Below are 21,455 nucleotides of genomic sequence, written 5' to 3' on the forward strand. Positions count from 1 at the left end.
ACAGTTTTAATAAGTTATTAATAGGATCAAGGGCATCAGCATATGTATAGGTTGGGGGAAGAGCCTCCTTTTGGCACCCCTAAGGGCGGCACAACTGTGGAGGAGGTGGCCCTATGGGGAAGTAAAGGAGGAGGCACCACAGTGGGGAGGATGCCGCAAAGTAGTTGGAGGCAAGTATACTTACTTGCAACAGTCAGATATTAATGGGGAAATTTAATAGGATGTGAGATTCAAAAAGTGATAGATTTGGTAAGAAATCACCAGGGTTTTTTTTAAAGCGGCAATCATTTACACTTCAAAACCAAAGTGCTGTTTCAGTGTAAATGATTGCTGCTTTAAAAAAAAAAAAAAAAACTGGAGATTTCTTACCAAATCTCTCACTTTTGGAATCTCTCATCCTATTAAATGTCACCCAACTTCTCTTTCTAATATCACACATCTGTCACCCCTAGTGCCACTGGATGACGCCCAGAGAAACGGTCTGTCCTGCCGGAGCTGCACCTCGCACGATTCAATCTGGTGTCACACTAGTGAAACAATTGACTGCACTGGACAAGAAAACAAGTGCATCTTCCAGACAGATGTATATTCAGGTACATTCATGTCATTGCAGTAATTAGATTTAGCATTACAATGGGACTTCCATCACCACATTGCACCTTGGGGACCCTAACCGGATAATAAAGAACTCTGGGAGGAACGCCACCTCTCTAAACAACCAGATCTTATTCAGGCACCCCATTGCATTTGGAATTACAAATAATTCTTTACCCTCCAAGGAGCTCACTGAGACGGACACCACTCTATCTATCAACAGAGGTTATTGGGTGAATATCAAATCTGGTATATGCACATCTTTTTTATCATACTTCTTATTATTGACAATATTTATGTCATGACCCACTGTTTATTTTTATAATAAATATATATTTTTAAATTTCAACACTGCACTCTTTATTAGCGCAGCAATACCCTTTTTCTGCTTAGTATATGTTTATGTGGACCTGACCCTCCACTCAATTTTTTGCTGCAGCTTGGCTCAACAGCTCACCATACAGCACCCTGAATGATAGCTTGCTATCTTTCCCCCCAACAGTGTGGCATGGGAGGGATTAGGTTTAGGAGACGAGGTATGGTTGTTAGGGTTAGGCACTAGATGGAAGAGTTAAGGTTGGGCTGGGGGAAGGTTTAGGGTTAAGCTGCAGGGAGGGAGGGGTTTAGGTTAAGGAGTTAGGCACTAGAGGAAAGGGTTAAGGTTAGGCTGGGGAGGTTAAGGTTAAGCTGCGGGGTAGGAGGGGTTTAGATTAAGGAGGCGGGGTACGGGGGTTAGGCACTAGAGGAGGTTAGGGTTAGGCTGCTGGGATGATGGTTAGGTTTAGGAGGTGGGGAATGGGGGTTAGGCACTAGATGGAAGAGTTAAGGTTAGGCTGGGGAGGTTAAGGTTAAGCTGCGGGGTAGGAGGGGTTTAGATTAAGGAGGTGGGGTACGGGGGTGAGGCACTAGAGGAGGTTAGGGTTAGGCTGCTGGGATGATGGTTAGGTTTAGGAGGTGGGGAATGGGGGTTAGGCACTAGATGGAAGAGTTAAGGTTAGGCTGGGGAGGTTAAGGTTAAGCTGCGGGGTAGGAGGGGTTTAGATTAAGGAGGCGGGGTACGGGGGTTAGGCACTAGAGGAGGTTAGGGTTAGGCTGCTGGGATGATGGTTAGGTTTAGGAGGTGGGGAATGGGGGTTAGGCACTAGATGGAAGAGTTAAGGTTAGACTGGGGAGGTTAAGGTTAAGCTGCGGGGTAGGAGGGGTTTAGATTAAGGAGGCGGGTTACGGGGGTTAGGCACTAGAGGAGGTTAGGCTGCTGGGATGATGGTTAGGTTTAGAAGGTGGGGAATGGGGGTTAGGCACTAGATGGAAGAGTTAAGGTTAGGCTGGGGAGGTTAAGGTTAAACTGCGGGGGAGGAGGGGTTTAGATTAAGGAGGCGGGTTACGGGGGTTAGGCACTAGAGGAGGTTAGGGTTAGGCTGCTGGGATGATGGTTAGGTTTAGGAGGTGGGGAATGGGGGTTGGGCACTAGATGGAAGAGTTAAGGTTAGGCTGGGAAAAGGATTAGGCTGCAGGGAGTATGTTCGGGTTAGGCTGCGGGGTGAGAGGGGTTAAGTTAGGAGGCAGAGAATGGGGGTTAGGGTTAGGCACTAGAAGGAACGGGTAAGGTTAGGCTAGGAGGAGGATTAGTGTTAGGCTGCGGGGAGTATGTTCGGGTAAGGCTGCAGGGTGAGAGGGGAGGCAGGGAATGGGGGTTAGGGTTAGGCACTAGAAGGAAGGGGTAAGGTTAGGCTAGGAGGAGGATTAGGGTTAGGCTGTGGGGAGTATGTTACGGTTAGGCTGCGGGAAGGATGGTTAGGTTTAGGAGATGGGGGTTAGGGTTAGGCACTAGAGTGAAGGATTAAGGTTAGGCTGGGAGAAGGTTTAGGATTAGGCTGTGGGGAGGATGTTAGGGTTAGGCTGCAGGGTGAGAGGTATTAGATTAGGAGGTAGGTTAGGGGGGTTAGGTTTAGGCACTAGAGGGAAGACTTAAGGTTAGGCTGGGAGGAGGATTAGGGTTAGGCTGTGAAGTGGGAGAGTTAGAGGGCAGGGGGAGGGTAAGTATACTTACCTAAGCCAGTTGGGATTCCCTCCATCGGAATGCTGGCGTCAGTAATCTGACTGACGGGATCCCAACTGCTGGTCTTCCGTTTTTATCCCTTACCAAGGTCTGATCATGGTAAGTTCCAGGGTTGGATTTCGGAAACACCCAACCCAAATTATTTTTTCGGGAGCCTTTAACACGGAGCCCTGACCCGGTTAACCCAGACAGCAGAGCAAAAAGGGAATTATTGACATTGTAGGTTGAGATCCACTGACGCAGCATATACAGTGTTATAGATACACCCCGAGCATACACATAACACCAAATAAATTGTTTTTTTTTTGTAGGAGCAAAGTATGGGAAGACGGCCGTCCGAGGATGCGGAACGAAAGCCATCTGTGACATCGGAAGCCAGTCACACAATTATGGAGGCACAAATTTGAAGAGAGAGATTACCTGCTCAAACGATAGCATTCATCTGCGCTCCAGCTTACTCCTCCTGGCGGTAACTGTTATATCGGCATTCAGATTAATGCTCTAATCCACGTTGGCCATCGGTAGCATACAACGCCACTGTTCTAACAGTGTTCAACTTCCCGTGTGTAAACATTCGGGGCGCAACTTTTGGTGTTTGTTTGTTTTTTTACGTCAAGCACTTAAGTGCATGCATTATATATTAATATGCCGTGCATGGAACATGCTTACATCACAGGTGACTGTTCCTAAAATACAAGGGCTGTCTAAGAGACAGTCTACCCGTGGCCCTTAGGCTTCAATTTTTGACACTCACATACTATACTAATAACATTGCTCAAAACAGATAACAAATGAATACTAGCGTACAAATATTCTAGACTATTTAACGATCACATTAAAGATCTATACAATTACGTAGAGAGGCTGTGCTGTTTATTACAAATATGTGAGTGAAGGTTAATAGCTAACTAACGTGGAGAGTTTGGGAACTGCTTCCTGACTTCACTCACAGTAAATTATCTTAATTGCTACAGACATGTCATACCGGGCAGTGGTAATAGTAAACATCTGCTAAAAATAGGAGACGGAGATAATTTTGCACTCGTGATGATAAATCAGGCAAATGGAAAGATGTCAATTCTTTCACCGATGCTTACTGAATAATTGCAGAATGGACCAAATGACACAATTAGTGCACACTAGTGCCAATGCACTCTCCTGAGCAGTGCACAACTAACACTCTGGACAACAATTACACATCTGCACACCAGTGACCAGTGGCGTAAGTTCATACCAGGTGCCCGGAGGCGACAAAGATTGCAGTGCCCCCCCCCAGCATCTATTAACTGCTAACATGGGGACAGTAAGCAGTAGCTGAGACTAGGATCTCTGTCACCCACCAGCACACAACCTCCCCCCGGTCCCCGTCAGCCTGTCTGCATGTGTGCAACTGCGTACACAATATACATAAAATCACACATATATAGTCCCACATATGCATACATACACCTATGCATACATTCAGTCATATATACATAGTCAAACACCAGTATGCATACATATACAGTCACACTCCTATTCACAGACAGTCACACCCATGCACATATACAGTCACACTCCTATTCACAGACAGTCACACCAATGCACATATACAGTCACACACCTATTCACAGCCGTCACACCCATGCACATATACAGTCACACACCTATTCACAGACAGTCACACCCATGCACATATACAGTCACACACCTATTCACAGCCAGTCACACCAATGCACATATATAATACAATAGTTACACAGATAAATAAATACATAGAGTGCACCTTGTCACACTCACCATTCATCCTGAGGGCCTACCGTTTGGCCCCGCCCCCTTTTCGGACTGTCCAGCTCCTCCAGAGCCTCAGCCTGCTGACTGGTTTATTAAACCCTGTGGAAAGGCTGGTGAGGGGTGTCAGGGGCTGATAATACTAGCCCCATCTTCATCTGGCTGCCGGGTGCACGGACAGCACTACAGGGAAGAAACTGAAAGTAAATGATATTGTGTTTACTTTCAGTTTCATGCCTGCAGTGAGTGCACACAGGACCCGGCTGCCGTAGCAGCAGTGACTGTAAGTGCTGCTGACTTTGATCTGGCTGGGCTCCCACAGTTTTGCCCCCCTAATTTTTGCACTTGCTCCTTCTCTCCTGCTGTGACTGCTCTGCGTTGCCGCTCACTGCAGAAGCAGAAGGACAGGAGATGCCTGGTTCTGGCTCCTCTGTGCCCCCCCTAGTGGCTAACGCCCGGCGGCCAATGTCTCCATTGCCTCCGGGAGTTACGCCACTGCCAGTGACATCTTTTACAAGGCCAGATTAAAAGCCAACTGGGTATACGTCTTAAAACGATCAGGAGCCTAATGGCCCTTATTCGGGTTGGTGCGGCCAGAGCCGCACACGGGGCTCCGGCCGCACAAACCAATCCCCGCCCACCCTACGGATCGCCACGGCCGTCCGTACACGGACGGCTGGCGATCCGCATAAAAATGGTGGAGGCGTACGCCTCCACCATGGTGGGAGCTGCCCCCTGCATTCGATGGTCGTCGACCATCGAAGGCAGGTCCGCACGCCCCGGCAGCTCCCGCAAGCTGAGACCACACGGACAATCGTCCGTGTGGTAGCTTGTATGGGGGCTGAAAGCTGACATCCGTCGACGTCAGCTTTCCGCCCCCATGAGTTGCGTCATGCCCTCATTACCATGCATACGCCCCGCGTTTGCATGGGAACGCCCATGAAACGCGGGGCGTACACATAGGGAAATGAGGGCATGAAGCCTCTCACGCCCCTATACGCCCCCTTTGCGGCGGACGAAATACGTCTGCGGCGAAGGGGGCTGCACATGCGCAGATTGACCTCTGCGCATGTGCAGACTGTAAACATCGGCGGTACGGCCGCACGCGGGCCGTACCGCACGAAACAGAATAAGGGCCATTGTGAGAAGCAGAAGGGGTGGGACCAGTGATGTGTGGGTGTTGCCATTGACGTGGGGATGTGTCCAGCCCCATGTGACTGTGTGCAGCACATCTGCTGCACCTTCAGCCTCAGAGTCTCCCTAATGTGAATAGAAAATTAAGAAATTGTATAATTATGTGTGGAAAATAGAAAATACTACTTATTGTGATCTATGGGTTACCAAGTGGCGCCCACCATGGTTGGCCTATTTTATGAGGAGGCTGTTGTCTCATCAGCTCCATTGTTAATCTGGCCCAGCATGCATGTGATGAGTGCAGCGTAAGTTCAATCTAACTGATAGGCGCTACTTTTTCGGTTAGTCGATTCATTTTTCAGGAGGTGACCAGTAAATCAAGCAGACATTACAAATAGCGCATACTGTGTGAATGGAAAATGAAAGTGAAGATAATATAGTGCCAATGACCTGTACTGGGTGACAACTGTACTTTAAACAATTATTTCCATATTGTGGATATTTCCGAAACCTTTCCAATCTGGCGAATGTTTTCAAATCCTTTCTTGTATAAATTAATAACAGCATAAATGAAATACAAGTGGGCTCTCATGAAGTACAGATGTAGCCACACTCATCGCCAATCATGCGCGTGACTCTTGTGACGATTTGCACAATCCTATTGCCACAGGCATTTAATTTGAGTTCTTAGAAATGCATTGAGCAGCGATACCGCAGCAGGACAATTCTGTAACACAGGTGTCAATTTGGTGCAACAAAGTGGTTCAAGCGGCGGTGATCGGCCAATGATGAGCTTGGCCACATCTGTAAAATCTCCTTGTTTCATAAGCTAGAACGTCCCCTGTACTACAGTAAGTCCTAAAAGCAAGGTTCAACGTGCCATCTCTATTTGTCCATTGGCGCTCGTCTCCCAGCGTGTTGTGTTGTTGACATACTGTAAGCCGACATGAATTTATTATACACACATATATGTCATTTTTTGACAATTAAAAATTAAACCTCATCCTCTTTATCTTAGGGCAGTAAGACAAAGATTACAATGCAATCAAAGCCATCGCAACTTCATTAGTGTGTATAATGTTTGTGTTTTTTCTATGCACTAATCGTTCTGATGCACAAAGATAAAATCTTTATTCAAATATTGCCGACGATGTTAAATGTTGATGGACGTTTTGGAGAAACCGTTCTAGATTAACTGGCTACACCTACAGGGGAGATTGGTGTAAAGTTAAATATCTATATTAAGGAATAAAGAATAACAGTCAAATGTACAATAATGTCACTTTCATGTCTGAGTATGATCATTTATCATGTATGATTAAAGTTTAAAACATAATTCTCTTTGATCTGGGTTAGTGAATTCTTATTTCTTCAAAGTATCAAATAAACAATTACATAATTACACACACACACACGCACACACACAATGAAATGTACATTGTCAATATCCCTCCACCCCCTTCACTTTTTTGGCTTCTGCCTGCTTCAAGGATGTTAATAACCAATGATGTTATCAGGTCATATGAACAGATCACCATATTTATATTATATGAGAAAAATTAGGGAGAAACAATTACATTCACAGAGGAGAAAGACCTAACAGAACAAAGCTGAAAGTGGATAAATCAATGGGGCCAGATGGGATACATCCAAGGATAATAAAATAGCTTAATGGTGAGCTAGTAAAAACATTAACAGAATTATTCAATCAGTCACTAGCTACTGGAGTAATCCTAGAAGACTGGAAAATAGCAAATGTAGTCCAACTGCACAAAAGTGGAAGCAAGCATTAATTAAGCAACTACCGACCAGTGAGCCTTACATCAGTAGTAGGGAAATTGATGGAAACACTCTTAAAACAAAGAGTTGTAGAATATCTCAAAACCAGCAATTTACAGGATCCTAAACAGCATGGGTTTACCGGGGAAGATCATGTATCTTATCTAGACTTTAGTAAAGCTTTTGACACTGTCCCACAGTGCAGATTGTTAAATAAACTTGAAAGTTTGCGATTGGATTTTAAGATGGTTGAATGGATTTTGGGCAGGATGTTTTAAAGTACATCGCCCCCCTTGTCACGCCACCAATGGGATGATATTGCATATGTACTAACATATGTGATTAGCATTGCAATGCAGTGACGGAGGCTCCCTGCGATACCTGTGATGTGATGTACGGGGGGTCTCCATCACATCCCTGGGCTCTCCCTCTTCAGCTCTTCTTCATGGATGGGAAGCCGGTGTCCTGGGTGCCTACTGCTGCCCTCTGCAGCCAGAAGGACCTCTAGTTGTGTTGCTAGGGGGAGGAGGAGTTTGATGGAGGTATGCCAGCTGGGGAGTGGGGTCGGCACCTGTGGCAGGGGTTAGCAGGTTGCGGTGGGCTAAGATAAGAAGGCCAAACGTGGGTTGCGGTGGGCTAAGATAAGCCGGCAAAACACGGTAGTCGGGTTTTAATACATTTGAAAATGTGGTAAAACCCCCAACAATTAGGGTTTTACCACATTTTTACCTTATTACATCCCGTCCAAGATCTTGCTCGTAGGACAGAAAAATAAAGAGTTGTAGTAAACGGATTACATTCACAGGAAGGAAAGATTAACAGTGGAGTACCCCAGGGATCTGTACTTGGACCAGTGCTTTTTAATATCTTTATTGGTGATATTGCAAATGGAATTGAGTGTAAACTATGCCTTTTTGCAGATCACACAAAGGTATGCAACAGGGTAGACACACCAGGAGCAGGGCCGGATTAATAATGGGCCTGATGGAGCTACAGCTCCAGGCCCAATCTCCAATTTTGTAGCTGAGGACCCGGGCTTTCCAACGAGCCCAGCCCCGTGTCGCTAGCCCCCCGGGAACCAGAGATACCGCCAGGCAACCTGGAACGTTGTCCCCATAGGATAACATGGGACCCGCTAATTCCGACCTCCACCTGGTTCCAACGGCTGTCAGTTCCCACTCCGGCATTACAGAAGCTCGAGGTTGATCTCAGTCGAACCCAAATCGCTGGGCCTTCAATCTGATACCTGGTCCATATGGGTTCATTGGTTCTAGAGATATTGTGGGTAAACCAATTTTTTTTTTTCATTTCTAAAATGTAATTTCATGGCTGTTAATGTTGTTTGAGGTCAGAATTCTCTGTAACCAAACGGCCCAGTTTCACGGGACCAAAATCATTCGAAGCCTACATTTAAATGGGTCAGTTGGTTCCGAAGATATAGCTGTTTGTTTAAAGGGGGTGGCAGTGGTTTTCTCTCCCCCTCACACCAGACAATGCAGGGATTAGGCTGGTGTAAAAGGGGCCAGTCCGAGAATGTCCTTGCATGATCCTGGGATCATATTCCCGGGTAAGTCCCTGCATTTTCTGGTGTGAAAGGGGAATTATTTCAAATAGCCGGGACATGCAGTGCTCTGAATACAGCCGGGCAGCCCCCTGCTCTCTGCACGGCTGTCAATCAGTGCCAGATTAAGCCTTCGGGGGGCCCGGGGCACTTTAGACAGGGGGACCCCCTTGCACTTGTCATTACTGGCCACAAATTGCATGAGAGAATATTATACTGTCAAAACACAGAGTAAAGACAGTATAAACTTGGTCAATGGGTAACTGCTTACTCTGTAGGACTGTAGGAGACCTCATAGTGTCAGTGCCTCTGATTAAAAACCCTCCCATGACTAGGCTGCTGCTGTCCTCCATAGGCCTGAGAAGCATGTAATGAGCTCCACCAATCAGAGCTCAGCATAAACCTCTCAGCCTCTGCCTTCTTGTGCAAAGTGTCATGGGACTTAGTCAACTCCCAGTAATGCACTGCACACTTGTGCAGTCAGTGTGCCTTAGCTCCCGATGCTCAGCACCATTAATCAATGTCACATTGGCAGATAGGTGAAGCTGCAGCACTACCCCACTCCCATGCACAAAACCTTTAGCTAAAAAAATAATAATAATGTTTTTGTTAAAAATACATGCCAACCACAGGGGGACCCTAGCTAGAGGGGGCCCATGGGTACTGACCCCTTTTGCCCCTGCTTTAATCTGGCCCTGCTGTCAATGGCTGTCATTTCTGCCCCGCGGTGACTGTCCCCCAGTTACCGCGAGCATGTATTACCCCTTGGCAATGAGCATGTAATCCCACATGGCAACGAGAATGGAACCCCTGGCAATGAGCATCGAACCCCTGACAATGAACATGTAGGTAAGCAACACTTATGTATCATCATTTTTAATAGGCATTATGGTTTTTGGCATAATACCTAATGGACATTATGGTGTGTGGCTTAACATGTAATGGGCATTATGGTGTCAATTTTTAATGCGCGCCAAATGCCCCTGTTTATGGAGCATATTGTGCATTTTTGCTCAATCTGTTTGGTATAGTGCAGGCATGTCCAAACTATGGCCCTCCAGCTGTTGTGAAACTACAAGTCCCACCATGCATTTCCACAGTTTTGCTATTAGGGAATGCTAAAACTATGTCAAGGCATGCTGGGACGTGTAGTTTCACAACAGCAGGAGGGCCACTGTTTGGACATGCCTGGTATAGTGTGCATTTTGGCTCATTCCATGTGGCAAAATGTGAATTTTGCCTTAATCTGTGTGGCATAACGTGAATTTTGACTCAATCTGTTTGCCATAGTGTGAATTTTGGCTCAATTGGTGTGAATTTTGGCTCATTCCATATGTCATAATATGTAAGAGGCAAGTACAGTATAAGGGGGTTACTATTGTGTTACATGATTTGTATAAGGGGTATACGGTGTGGTAACTTTAGGTGACCACATAAAAGGTGCTGAAATGTTGTCTACCAAGTTTCGGCTTTCAGTATTTTTTTTATAACTGGAGTGCCGCCTCACCCCGCAAGTATCTGAGGACATCGGCATCCTGCGGGTGTACCTTTGGAGGGCACCTGCCAATATATCTCCATGCATTTTTCTTATGCCAGCCCCCTGCCTTTTCCAGGCATATATAATTAGTTGAAAGCATTTACACAAATAAAGACACACCCATGAGCAGACCACCCAACCAGAACACTGGTCACGCCCCTCACATTATTGCGCATAATAGGCCCTTGATCATTTTCAGCTCCAGGCCAATTTAGACCTTAATCTGGCTCTGACCAGGAGGAGTAAAACAAATGATTGATGATCTACAGTAGGTAGATTAGAGGAATGGTCAAGAGCATGGCAACTACAGTTTAATGCCAAAAAAGGCAAAAGCATGCACTTGGGTCTCAAAAATCCAAAGACTACAGTAAATATAGTATAAATGGCACTATAATGGAAACTGCTGAAGAAGAGAGGCATCTAGGTGCCACTATTTCAGGGGACTTAAAGGCAAGTAGGCAATGTAGCAAAGCAAGGCAAGTCAGGTGCTTGGTTGCATAGGGAGAGGTGTCAGCAGTAGAAAGTAATAAGTAATAATGCCACTGTATTGTTAAGACCTCATCTAGAGTATTGTGTTTAGTTCTGGAGGCCATATCTCCAGAAGGATATAAATACATTAGAGACTGTACAAAGAAGAGCAACTAAAATGGTGCATGGCCTACATCACAAAATGTACCAGGAAGGACTAAAGATCTTAATATGTATAGTTTAGAGAAGAGAAGGGAAAGGGGGGACATGATAGAAACTTTCAAATATATCAAGGGCTTTAACAAGGTACAGGTGGGAGACATTCTTCACAGGAAGAGGAGCAGCAGAACACGAGGGCATGCACTGAAACTAGAGGGAGGAAGGTACAGGTGGGAGACATTCTTCACAGGAAGAGGAGCAACAGAACACGAGGACATGCACTGACACTAGAGGGAGAAAGATTCAGGGGAAATGTGAGGAAGAATTACTTCACAGAAAGAGTAGTAGATAAGTGGAATAGCCTCCCAACAGAGGTGGTAGAGGCAAATACAGTAGTACAATTAAACATGCTTGGGATAGGCATATTGATATCCTTACAAAGAAATAAGGATCAAATACAGTTTGAGGTAAAATGTTTAAAAAAGGGGCAGACTAGATGGGCCAAGTGGTTCTTATCTGCCATCACATTCTATGTTTCTATGAGATCACTATTATACTAGCTGTCTTGTACCATTGCTGTTATGCATTATATTACTACTGCAAGCTGTTGATGTGCTAAGAATATCCATATAAGGCTTAATAGTGATATCATGCTCTATAACTCAATCGTTCATTGTTTCCACTTTGAGTTTCAATGAAGCTCACACATTCCCTAAATACAACCAAATGTATCTCAGAAGGAAGTTAGTAATTGATGCTAAGATAACACGAAAAACAATGAAGGCGTACAGTTAATATCTGAGTCACATAGGAGAAATAGCATTCTATAATTATAAAATAATAATAAAATAAATGATAAACTAATAATAATCATAATTACTATCATTATTAACTAAATATGAGATCTGCCTGCTCTCTTCCAGTGCTGCGCTGCAGATTGTCTTGTTAAAAGGGAGGGGCTTCTCTAAATAAACAGACAATGACTAATGACAGCAGCGGTGTAGCTACATATGTGGCAGACCCTGCGGAGGCTTGGGGGAGCGGTGCCAGTGGGGTCTGTGGGAGGTGCTGCCAGAGGCGTAGGGAGGGCGGAGCCACCGGAGCTCCTGCTCCGGGCGCCGATTGGTCGGATGGCGCCGCCGGCCCGCCCCCCCTCCGCAAAAATCATACCTGCAGAAGAAAGATCAATACGGGCAGCGTGCGCCGGCGGTTGCCCTGCCCGGCGGCTGCCCTGCCCGGCGCCTGCCTCCTGCCCCCTGCCCGGTCCGTGACGCTTGGTCACTCTGTCACTCCATTGTAATTTCGTGCTGCTGCTGCTCGGACCGGCTTCCGGGCAGCGCAGTGCAGCAGCACTCAGATTCCTCAAACAGTCGCCTGCCTCTCACTCCCTCCTCCGTCATCAGCCACAGACATCCCAAGCGCTGGTGAGGAGAGTTTCTGCTGCCGCCCGTGCCGCCCTGCTAACATTATTCAAGGTGGATTTTTTTTTTTTTTTTTTTTTACAGCTAATTTATGATGTAATAAGATTAATAATACACTTGGGGTTTGGGGGATTCGTGGGTCCTGGGGGAGGGGAGGAGGGGGGGGGGGAGTGAATCTCTCTGGCATCTGCTGCTGCCCTGCTGTGCTGTATATTTATTTATTTACAGCTGTCAGCATGTTATATAGTGCAGCAGATTCCGTTACAGTGTCTTATATAGCGCAGAAGATTCCGTTACAGTGTCTTATATAGCGCAGCAGATTCCGTTACGGCACCTTATATAGCGCAGCAGATTCCGTTACAGTGTCTTATATAGCGCAGAAGATTCCGTTACAGTGTCTTATATAGCGCAGCAGATTCCGTTACAGTGTCTTATATAGCGCAGCAGATTCCGTTACGGCACCTTATATAGCGCAGCAGATTCTGTTACAGTGTCTTATATAGCGCAGCAGATTCTGTTACAGTGTCTTATATAGCGCAGCAGATTCCGTTACAGTGTCTTATATAGCGCAGCAGATTCCGCTACAGTGTCTTATATAGCGCAGCAGATTCCGTTACAGTGTCTTATATAGCGCAGCAGATTCCGTTACAGTGTCTTATATAGCGCAGCAGATACCGTTACAGTGTCTTATATAGCGCAGCAGATTCCGTTACAGTGTCTTATATAGCGCAGAAGATTCAGTTACAGTGTCTTATATAGCGCAGAAGATTCCGTTACAGTGTCTTATACAGCGCAGCAGATTCCGTTACAGTGTCTTATATAGCGCAGCAGATTCCGTTACAGTGTCTTATACATCGCAGCAGATTCCGTTACGGCACCTTATATAGCGCAGTAGATTCCGTTACAGTGTCTTATATAGCGCAGCAGATTCCGTTACGGCACCTTATATAGCGCAGCAGATTCCGTTACAGTGTCTTATATAGCGCAGAAGATTCAGTTACAGTGTCTTATATAGCGCAGAAGATTCCGTTACAGTGTCTTATACAGCGCAGCAGATTCCGTTACAGTGTCTTATATAGCGCAGCAGATTCCATTACAGTGTCTTATACATCGCAGCAGATTCCGTTACGGCGCCTTATATAGCGCAGCAGATTCCGTTACAGTGTCTTATATAGCGCAGCAGATTCCGTTACAGCGTCTTATATAGCGCAGCAGATTCCGTTCCAGCGTCTTATATAGCGCAGCAGATTCCATTACAGTGTCTTATATAGCGCAGCAGATTCCGTTACAGCGTCTTATATAGTGCAGCAGATTCCGTTACAGCGTCTTATATAGCGCAGCAGATTCTGTTACAATATCTTATATAGCGCAGCAGATTCCGTTACAGTGTCTTATATAGCGCAGCAGATTCCGTTACAGTGTCTTATATAGCGCAGCAGATTCCGTTACAGCGTCTTATATAGCGCAGCAGATTCCGTTACAGTGTCTTATATAGTGCAGCAGATTCCGTTACAGTGTCTTATATAGTGCAGCAGATTCCGTTACAGCGTCTTATATAGTGTCTTATTTTTTAAGTTTTTTCTTTTCAAATGTAACATGCAAACACATGTTAGCCACGCCCCTAATTCATTACCGGGGTAGGGGGGGCGCAAAATATGCCCTTGCTCCGGGCACCGTGGCACCTAGCTACACCGCTGGGTGCTGCTGGTTGAACTGACAGGCGACTCAGGCAGCAGTGAGCACTGAGCTGGTCCCGCCCTATTCATATCTAATGAGCGGGGACCCAGTGCAGTGCATATTTAATGATCGGGTCCCCCTCACGACCTCCCGGGAAGGTGGGCAACCCTCCCGGTTTCTGGGGGACCCCTGCACCCCCCATTTGTGGTTACCCTGCGGAGGCTTGGGGGAGCGGTGCCAGTGGGGTCTGTGGGAGGCGCTTCTGGCTAAACTGACAGGTGATCCAGGAAGCAATGAGCCCTGAGCTGGTCCCGCCCTATACATATCTAATGAGCGGGGACCCAGTGCTTTGCATTTTGAATGATCGGGTCCCCCTACCGACCTCCCGGAAGGTGGGCAACCCTCCCGGTTTCTGGGGGACCAATGCAACCCCCATTTGTGGTTACCTTCCCCCGTACCCTGTTTAAATAACAGGATATGCAGATCTCTGATGAGGGGGCGGGGCTAAAGTGGCAGAATTGCGTCATTTTAGCCCCGCCCCCTCCGTTGTGATTGGCAAATCTGGTAATTTCCATAATGGGGGGGCGCGCTTAATTATGTTACTCTCCTCAAGCCCCGCCCCCGACCTTCTGCTGCAAGTCTCCACTCTGGGCTTCTCCCGGAGAGGAGATTAAAAAGTCGGCAACTCTGATCCATCATGTAATAATTTTGCTGAATTTCTCAATAAGTAACTTTAAGTTTAGCTGTGGGCTGAGTCACTGCTAATACCCAAGTGCTGCATATTTCAAGCAAGTTTGGAAATAACTGGAATAAATAAACCAAAATACAGTATATGAAAATAAATTAGCAAAAACGGAAAATGTAAATGCTGGAGCAGCGCCATCTTGTGGTCAAAGGTGTAGTTGGTAGTTCTGCATTATTATTTACAGTTTTTTTATATAGCACACACATATTCTGCAGATGTGGATCAGTTGGTCACCAGCAAGTCGTTAGACAGTCATTAGGTCGACATGCATTTAGGTCGACATGCATTTAGGTTGACATGAGTTAAGGTCAACATGCCAGAAGGTAGACATGACTTTAGGTCGACAGGGTCATTAGGTCAACCTGGGTAAGGTTGACAGGGTCATTCAATCTGTTCCGCTATTTACTTCAGCAACTCGGATTTAGCAACAGCATTGAAGGCTTTCAGATTCTGCTTTTTTTAAAGTTTAATTTTTAGAAATAGTCGAATTTGCGGCCGATTCTGACAATTTATTGTCCGTTTCTGACAAAACGCGGACATTGCAACACTCAACAGTTGGAACATTGAAGACAGATTCAGGATTGATTACTCCATGTGTTTTGGAAGGACAGCATACAGTTTACTACTATATTCAATGGGTATGGTCATGTTTCAATCAGGTGCACACCAAATTAATTAATGCAGAATACAGAAAATACATTTTTGAATTAAAACAAAAATTGATTTTTATTTTATAAATCAATATACATCGTATTTCAAGAGTTTGTGTGTGTTTTGGAGAGTCACCATATATTAGTGTACTTACTAGGTGTGACTTTGGGCCTTATTCAGATTGCATCGGTACTGCGCACATTCGCACGCAATACCGATGTTGTGAGTCTGCGCTGGCGTGTTTCTGCGCATGTGCAGGCGCATGGTGCGTGCACCCACGGATGCGGCCACTACCGCTGACCAGCACGGGGAGGCAGTGGTAGCCAGGGATCAGCGGGGGCTGCGGGCGGGCAGTGGGTGCCACCTGCAGAATAGCACTGATTGATCCATGGGCGTGCTCCAGGGGGCGGGCGGGGGTACAGCTTAGCTGCTGCTCCCTGCTGGGTGGGCTTGGCAGTTGCTTTCCTCTTCCTGCTCTCCTCTGGTGGGAGCTTTCCTGCTGCTGCTCCATCAGCTCAGTACCGCCCTCCAGTGGCCAGCACCCAAGGCAAATGCCTAAAGCTGCCTAGTGGTGGCGCCGGCCTTGCCTGTTAGCTGCACCCCAACATAATGTAAGTGGAAAATACATTTGTTTATCTGGTGTCAAAAATAATCAGAGTGTTTTGGAGTAGTAGGGACTATTAATATTACTGTTCTTACTGGGTATAGATATGTTCTTATCAGTTGCACACCAAATTAATTGAAAAATATAGTAAAAAAATTCAGCAACTTTCGATAATGCAACTAGTCTTAATGCCCATCCAAAGTATAGGTTAAAGTTTATGCTTATCCAATTCTCAAAAATTTTGTAAAGTTTAAATATTTTTCATTTAATGGACCCTTATAGACCTTTAACCCCTTTGGTGGAGATTTCTCAGGCTGAGCTGTGCTGCAGGAGCGGCATACATGCCGACTTTTTAAAACTCCTATCCGGGAGAAGCCCGGCTAGACGAGGCTTCGTTTTGGGGGCAGGTTTTTTTACAACCAGGACCGGCTCTTTGAGCCTAGGGCAATTTACGACCGTGGGGGGGGGGGGGGGGGGGCGCGTTGGGTGGGGGGGTTGGGCATGCCGTTTTTTAAAATTAGTTATTTATTTTTCACATTTTTTTACACTGCAGCCTGCACGGATCTGACTGATCCAGGGGCTGGCTGGCAACTATTAGCCTGGGGGGCAAACACAAGCAAGTGGCCCCAGGGTGATAGAGACTGTACTACGGAAAAGGAGTAAGAAATGGCAGAGGAAAGGGAGCTAGTGAGAGACAGCAGATGTGATGCTGCCTGATTTATGAATCCCTGGAAATTGTTCCCCGCAGCTAACATTCCCCACAGTTATGGGCCACACATTGCGTAACTAGCCTGCAGAACCCTCTCCAGCAATGGCCAATGGGACTGTGCATGTACAGCGGTCACAGTAGCACCTGGAGCACATCACAGGGATGAACATCCGGCCAATAGAATTGCATATTGCAATGTGATATTGGGTGCTAATACCATGCCCAGATCGCACTGCATATGCGATTTGTCGATAAATGGGCCCCATAGCCAGAGAGAACAAAGGGGACAGGAAGATCGTGAGAGAGGTTGCAGTGGAGAGGGAGATTGTGAGAAAGCCTGCAGGGGCAGGGAGAAAGTGAGAGACAGATCAAAAAGGGACAGGAAGACTGTGAAAGAGACAGCAGGGAGATTAGTAAGAGAATGTAGTGGAAATAGCAAGAGACCACACATCAGATAGCAAGAGAGACTGTAGGAGAGATAATGAGAGACCGCAGGTGAGACAGCGAGAGAAACCGCAGGGTAGAGGGAGATAGAGATACCGCAGGAGAAACAGTGAGATACTGCAGGTGAGATAATGTGATAGACCAGAGAAAGATAGTGAGAGGCCACAGAAGAGATATCACAGGGAAATAGTGAGAAAGGCCGCAGGGGAGATGGAGATAGAGAGACCACAGGGAAGAGAAATAGTAAGAGACAGCAGGCAAAATATCAAGAGATAGTGCAGGGGAGATCGCGAGGGAGGCCGCAGGGGAGTTAGCGAGGGAGGCCGCAGGGGAGTCAGCGAGGGAGGCCGCAGGGGAGACAGCGAGGGAGGCCGCAGGGGAGACAGCGAGGGAGGCCGCAGGGGAGACAGCGAGGGAGGCCGCAGGGGAGACAGCGAGGGAGGCCGCAGGGGAGACAGCGAGGGAGGCCGCAGGGGAGACAGCGAGGGAGGCCGCAGGGGAGACAGCGAGGGAGGCCTCAGGGGAGACAGCGAGGGAGGCCGCAGGGGAGACAGCGAGGGAGGCCGCAGGGGAGACAGCGAGGGAGGCCGCAGGGGAGACAGCGAGGGAGGCCGCAGGGGAGACAGCGAGGGAGGCCGCAGGGGAGACAGCGAGGGAGGCCGCATGGGAGACAGCGAGGGAGGCCGCTGGGGAGACAGCGAGGGAGGCCGCAGGGGAGACAGCGAGGGAGGCCGCTGGGGAGACAGCGAGGGAGGCCGCTGGGGAGACAGCGAGGGAGGCCGCTGGGGAGACAGCGAGGGAGGCCGCAGGGGAGACAGCGAGGAAGGCCTCAGGGGAGACAGCGAGGGAGGCCTCAGGGGAGACAGCGAGGGAGGCCTCAGGGGAGACAGCGAGGGAGGCCGCAGGGGAGACAGCGAGGGAGGCCGCTGGGGAGACAGCGTGGGAGGCCTCAGGAGAGACAGCGAGGGAGGCCACCGGGGGAGACAGCGAGGGAGACCTCAGGGCAGATAGTGAGGGAGGCCGCAGGGGAGAGGGTGAGAGTGAGAGAGATTGCAGGGGGAAAAGTGAGAGAGACCACAGAGAGAGAGTCAAGGGTGAGGGGAGAGGGAAAGAAACTGAAAGAGAGAGTCAGAAAGACCACAAGATCGAGATAGAGACTGCAGGAGAAAGGGAGAGAGTGAGAAAACCCATAGAAGAGATACAGAGACTGCAGGGGTGAGGGAGAGAGAGGTAGAAAGACTGCAGTAGAAATCGGAAGAGACTGCAGTGCAGGGGGTACCTCTGTGTTGTTCTCTGCAGCTATTATCAGGTGCAGCTTTCCCCCAGCCTGTGCGGTGCCAGGGGGAAGCAGGGACCAGAGTAGAAGACGAGCTTTGGGGGCGGAGCTACCTCGGGATAAGGAAGTAGGCTGATCTGGTAGTGGGGGGGGGGGCTGAGGGGGGAACCTGTGAATGAGAGGAGATTCTTCCTATGGCAGGTTCCTGAATGATAATCAGGGTGTGCAGGAGAGTCCCCTTACAGTGCCCCCTTCTCATGCTGCTTGCTAAACACAGCAGCGTGTGTGCAGCAGCCACACACTCACACTGACAGTCGGGAGGAAGCACAGAAACCTTCCCGGCTGTCAGATCTGCAAACACAGCGGCCCTATTTCTACTAAATTGTTCTGGCCTGGGGGGCAGAAGGCACCCTGCCCCCCTGTCCAGCCCGCCACTGGACTGATCTGTGCAGGCTTCTTCCAAATACCCTAGGAAAATGAAGTGTATTTTCCTGGCGTAATTGGCCTGTAATTAGCGGCCGTCTACTGCAAATTAGCAGTCGTATTTTCAATACCGCCGTTAAGTAAATTAGGAATCACCATTCTTTTGAATGGTGATTCCTATTCGTATTCTATCGATGTTGTATACTCAAAGGGAACCCAGAGAAATCCGAATCTGAAACCAAATTTCTCGTGGATAGTATTAAATTCATTCTCAACCACAATTTCTTCGAATTTAATAATGATTATTACCTCCAACAACAGGGCACGGCCATGGGGACAAAATTTGCCACGGCTTATGCCAACCTCCATATGAGAACTTGGGAGGAGAAGTTTGTCTATGGTTCACGTTTTGAGGATAAGATAATAATATACAAAAGATACATTGACGACCTCTTATTCATCTGGCGGGGAGATGAAACCAGTATCAAAGAGTTCATTTCCTACATTCACGGCAATGATCTCAATTTAAAATTTACCTACAAGTCTGATCCTAACAAAATTGAGTTCTTAGACCTCGAACTAGAAGGAAAACCAAACCAAGAAATAATCACCCGAACACACTTCAAAATGGTAGACGCCAATAGGTACATACCGGAAAATAGCTGCCATTATCCGGCCTGGAAGAACAGTGTCCCATATGCCCAGTTCTTGAGGATAAAATGAAATTGTAGTAATGAAAACGAATACTGGTCCCAATCGCAACTTTTAGTAGATCGGTTCTTAGAAAGAGGATATGGTACAGAACAGATTGAAGAAGCCCGTATAAAGGCAAACCATGAAGAAAGAAACAATCTGCTACAAAGACCTGAAAGACCCAAGATTGAATTCAAATGTAGACCATTCATTACACAATTTAATTGTGAAAATCGCCTAATTAAGAAGATCCTGGAAAATCACTGGAGCACCCTCTTGCGTGACCCGGTATTAGGACAACACCTTCCTCCAAAACCACAAATTGTGTTCCGTCGAGCAAAAAACTTGAAATCAATTCTGGCACCTAGCAAATTGAAACCTGTCATCACTTCAGTTCCCAAAAACACACATTTTCTGACAAAAAAATCAGGGACCACTCCGTGTAACAAATGCATTTGTTGTCAATATATGGACAAAAAACAATTCAACCACATCTTAGATAATGGAAAAATTTACAACATAAAAGAAGCTGTAACTTGTAACTCAGATCACGTGGTGTACATGATTACATGTAGTTGTAATCTAAACTACATTGGGAAAACTATAAGACAAACCAAGCTCCAAGAGCACATTAGAAATGTAAAAAACAAGGTAAAGATACACAGTGTCCCAAGACACTATGCTGAAAAACATAATTCCACCATAACCAAGGACAACTTCAGATTCACTGTCCTAGAACGGGTGCCTGCCAAACCCAGAGGAGGCAATAGGGACAAAGAACTCATTAAAAAAGAAAGTTACTGGATATATACCATGAACTCTCTGTCTCCGAAAGGATTGAACGAAGGAGTAGACATAGGAGTAGACATAGTGGCATTTCTTTAAATCTGATATGGAATACCCTTTTTTCTATATCACTCTTTCCATACCATGAATTCTTAGTCTCCAAAAGGACCGAACGAAGAAGTAGACATAGTGGTATTTCTTTAAATCTGATACGGAACAAACTTTTTCTGTGTGAAAAAAATGAGCGCTGGTGAAAGGAGAAAAATAGGGAAGAAAACGGGTTGCAGAAAGGTAGAAGGATGAGGTATAAAGAGGGTGAAGAAAGGGGAGAAAGAAGCAAAGCGGCACCTGTAAAGAAACGGGATTAATTGAAAATGTTTACGCTCCTTTGCAGGAGTAAAATGTGAGTCCGTTCGGGAAACCTGTAAGCTGTCCCTACCTCTATCCTGGCGCTGACGTGCATGCTGCAGCGTGGAAGGGAGCGAGCGGCAGAGATGTGAGAGCCGCGTCTGAGTAAGCTCCGTTGCTGCAGCTTGTCAGCGCGTCCCGTAGCGTCCCGTCTTCAACTGATGGTATTCTTAGCGGGGTCGGAGCTGGATAGCGGGGTAGTGATGGATGGGTATTCCTCTTCTGAACGGGCAGCAGGATCAACGCGTTTCATGCGCAAAGCGCACTTTTTCAAGATAAGTTCTGCTGGGCACTGTTGTCTCTTTTAAAAGAAGCTTTATTGGTAAAAACGGATGTGATCATCCACATTTGGTGGGAACCACATTGCCAAGTTCCATTTTGGAACAATTGAAAAATAAAAACGAGTGTCATAGCTTATTTTAGACGGCTATTTTGAAAATTATTAAAAAAGCAACAGTGTTTACTATCAATAAACTTTTTGTCATAAAAAGTATAGGTTAAAAAAATTACACAGTTCGATACGGGTGCCAAGAAAGTAGGGTATATAGATTACAAAA

The 21,455-nt window shown here is 46.7% G+C and overlaps 1 protein-coding gene across 2 annotated transcripts in view; it reads left to right on the forward strand.

Moving 5' to 3' along the window:
• LOC146042184 (phospholipase A2 inhibitor and Ly6/PLAUR domain-containing protein-like) overlaps positions 1-6,903 on the forward strand; it is a 43,769-nt gene extending 36,866 nt beyond the window's left edge. For both annotated transcript variants that reach the window (XM_083162111.1, XM_083162110.1), the window contains exons 4-5: positions 453-593; positions 2,965-6,903. In XM_083162111.1, coding sequence (XP_083018237.1) covers positions 453-593; positions 2,965-3,158 — 335 coding nt within the window. In that variant the 3' untranslated portion in view covers positions 3,159-6,903. The remainder of the gene's footprint in view (positions 1-452; positions 594-2,964) is intronic.
• Positions 6,904-21,455: the final 14,552 nt, after the last annotated feature.

The sequence above is a fragment of the Crinia signifera genome, chromosome 19 (genome assembly GCF_055691185.1).
Source record: "Crinia signifera chromosome 19, ASM5569118v1, whole genome shotgun sequence".
Taxonomy (NCBI): Eukaryota; Metazoa; Chordata; class Amphibia; order Anura; family Myobatrachidae; genus Crinia; species Crinia signifera.